The 2,883-nt window shown below is 49.3% G+C and overlaps 1 protein-coding gene across 1 annotated transcript in view; it reads right to left on the reverse strand.

Moving 5' to 3' along the window:
* The window catches only part of TEX14 (testis expressed 14, intercellular bridge forming factor), an 86,291-nt gene that overhangs the window by 67,545 nt on the left and 15,863 nt on the right, over positions 1–2,883 (reverse strand). Inside the window, exons 3-4 of the mRNA XM_017539799.1 lie at positions 2,524–2,689; positions 1,368–1,504 (exon numbers count right to left, since the gene is read on the reverse strand). Coding sequence (XP_017395288.1) covers positions 1,368–1,504; positions 2,524–2,689 — 303 coding nt within the window. The remainder of the gene's footprint in view (positions 1–1,367; positions 1,505–2,523; positions 2,690–2,883) is intronic.

Genomic DNA, 2,883 nt, shown 5'->3' on the forward strand with positions numbered 1-2,883 from the left:
GGCCTCCCAAAGTGCTGGGATTACAGGCTTGAGCCACCGCGCCCGGCCATTTCATTTTTTTTTATTTTCATTTTTTGAGATAGGGTCTCACTTTGTTTCCCAGTCTGGAATGCAGTTGCACAATCTCAGCTCGCTGCAACCTCCACCTCCCGGGTTTAAGCAATCCTCTCAGCTTAGCCTCCTGAGTAGCTGGGACTATGAGATGCACACAACCACACTCAGCTAATTTTTGTTTTTTTTTGGAGATGTGGAGTCTCACTCTGTCGCCCAAGCTGGAGTGCAGTGACGTGATCTCAGCTCACTGCAAACTCTGCCTCCAGGGTTCAAGCGATTCTCCTGCCTCAGCCTCTAGAGTAGCTGGGATTACAGGTGCGCACCACCACACCTGTCTAATTTTTGTAATTTTAGTAGAGATGGAATTTCACCATGTTGGTCAGGCTGGTCTCGAACTCCTGATCTCAGGTGATCTAACTGCCTCTGCCTCCCAAAGTGATTACAGGTGTGAGTCACTGCACCCAGCTACCTGATTTCCATTTTTAAAAGGTCATTCTGGGTGCAGAGTAAAGAACCAAAACTGGCCAGAGTGGCAGACAGCACAGCAGTTAGGAGTAACTGGGAATCATTAACTCATCTTGCCTGAGAAGCCAGCAGCATCAAATCATCAGAGGAAAACCAGAACTCGAAGTGCATGAATGACAGGACAAGGAAGACTGCAAGAGTGTGGTGAGCCCAGCTACCCAGCTTACAGAAAGACATGCCGTCAGAGAAAAGCAAAACGGGAGGGATTCTCCATATACAAACTCTACGTCAACCAATCCCAGAGAAGTTAAAATGACTTCTCCCTGCCAAGCTTAGCCCTAAGTATGGAGGGAAGCATAGGGCCCACCTCCTGCAGCTGTGATGGGAGAGGGATGGGGCTGCCCACCGAGCTGGCAGCAAGTCTCTTATATCAGCTGAAAATAGCCCAAGAAACTGTAAGTTAAGCACTTGCAGTCTTTTACAACCTTAGTAATAAAGGAACACTCTTTCCATGGTTCAGGAGATGACAAAAAAGCCAGCCAGGTGCCTTTCTGAGTAAGGGTTTTCTGCTGACCTAAGATGTAACCTTTCTGTTAACCACAGGGTGGTTCCCACCAGAGCCCACACTCATTTCTCTCACACCTTCTCGGGGAGAGAGGAGAGAGAGCCAAAGGTGATCCTCTGGTCTCCCTTCATCAAGGCCAAGTCTTTTCTTTCCAAGCACACCCCTCTGGGCTGGATGCCACAGGGCACTGATGTGGAGGAACCAATGCAGCCCATGCTGCAGGGCTCCCACGAGGAAGGCTGGGTGATGGAGAACATCCCACTCTGCTCAAGGCAGTACTCACCTCTGCACAAGGCCCCCAAGCCAGGGCGGGCTGTAGACGAGCCGCTGCGGGGAGTCTATCTTCTTTAGGAGGTCATAAGAGAAGCCCTGGATGATGGCCTGCATGTGTGAGGCACAGCTCTGCATGAACTCCACTATCTGCAAAATGTCGCAGAGACACCCAATGCAGGCACATCACTTTTCAGTGGAATGGAAGCTTGGATGTGAAGATAAATGGTCCGAGGAGCAGAGAGCCCCCAGCAGAAAAACCTCTTGAAAGGAAAGGGCCCAGGTGATTTTCTAAATATTTCTGGAATGTTTTCAGGGAGAGAATTTGGGGCAACAATTTCCTCCAACTCCCTCCTTCAACAGGTGAGGAAACTGAGGCAAAGAGAAATAAAATTGCTAGTCCAAGGCCCAATAGCTGGGGCCTGCACTGTACCTGTCCTTTGTGTTTTACATTTATGTTATTTTTTCTTCATTAAAACACATCATACCAGCTGGGCATGGTGGCTCACTCCTGTAATCCCAGCACTTTGGGAGGCTGAGGTAGGCAGATCACAAGTCAGGAGTTCGAGACCAGCCTGGCGAACATGGAGAAACCCCATCTCTACTAAAAATACAAGTTAGCTGGGCGTGTTGGTGCAAGCCTGTAATCCCAGCTACTCAGGAGCCTGAGGCAGGAGAATGACATGAACCCAGGAGGCGGAGGTTGCAGTGAGCCAAGATTGCATCACTGCACTCCAGTCAGGGCAACAGAGTGAGGCTCCTTCCCCTTCCCCCACAAAAAAAATCACACCTGCCAAGCCAAGTTACAGTGGGCCTGTTTCCCCACCTATAAAATAAGGACAATAATAGTGCTTACCTGAGAATGTGTTGTGAAGATTAAGCGAGTTAATATACAAAAAACATTTAGAACAACATCTGAGTCATGGTAAGTGCTAATTAAATGGGTCAGACAAAATTACAGTTGTTTGCCCTTCCCACAGAATGGATGACTAGAAAGGTTCACTAGACTTGCTGGACGTTTCACAGCTGGCTAACCTGCTTAGAAGTAGGCCTGAGAGTACAGTGCCAATGCCAAGGCCACTGCACGCTCTGTGTTGACCACTGGGAGCCTGACTCTCAGCCCAGTGCTCTTCCACTGGGCGTGGATGCTGAGTGGGGCCCACCCTTACCTGGGTGCTACGCTCCTTTCCTGCTGTCAAGGCCCAAGTCTGAGGGTTTTGACCCCTCTCATCGTGGAGTCGCAGGTCACCTCCTGCATCCAGCAGTTTGCTGAGGATCCACTGATTGCCTGAAAATGCTGCTGCATGGACAGGGGTGCTCCCATCAAAGCAGCGGCTGGGGAGGGAGATGGGTACAATGGGTGTCCATGGGAATGCTCCTGCATTCCACAGAGCCAGGCTCATTGTGCAACACAGGGCTCCCATTCTACAAGAATGGGGAATGAGGGATATAACAATATAATTTGTGATGCCCCTGTCTGTGACCTTTCTTTCTTTCTTTTTTTCCTTTTTTTTTTTTTTTTGTTTTTT

Source organism: Cebus imitator, unplaced genomic scaffold (genome assembly GCF_001604975.1).
Source record: "Cebus imitator isolate Cc_AM_T3 unplaced genomic scaffold, Cebus_imitator-1.0 Scaffold121, whole genome shotgun sequence".
Lineage (NCBI taxonomy): Eukaryota > Metazoa > Chordata > Mammalia > Primates > Cebidae > Cebus > Cebus imitator.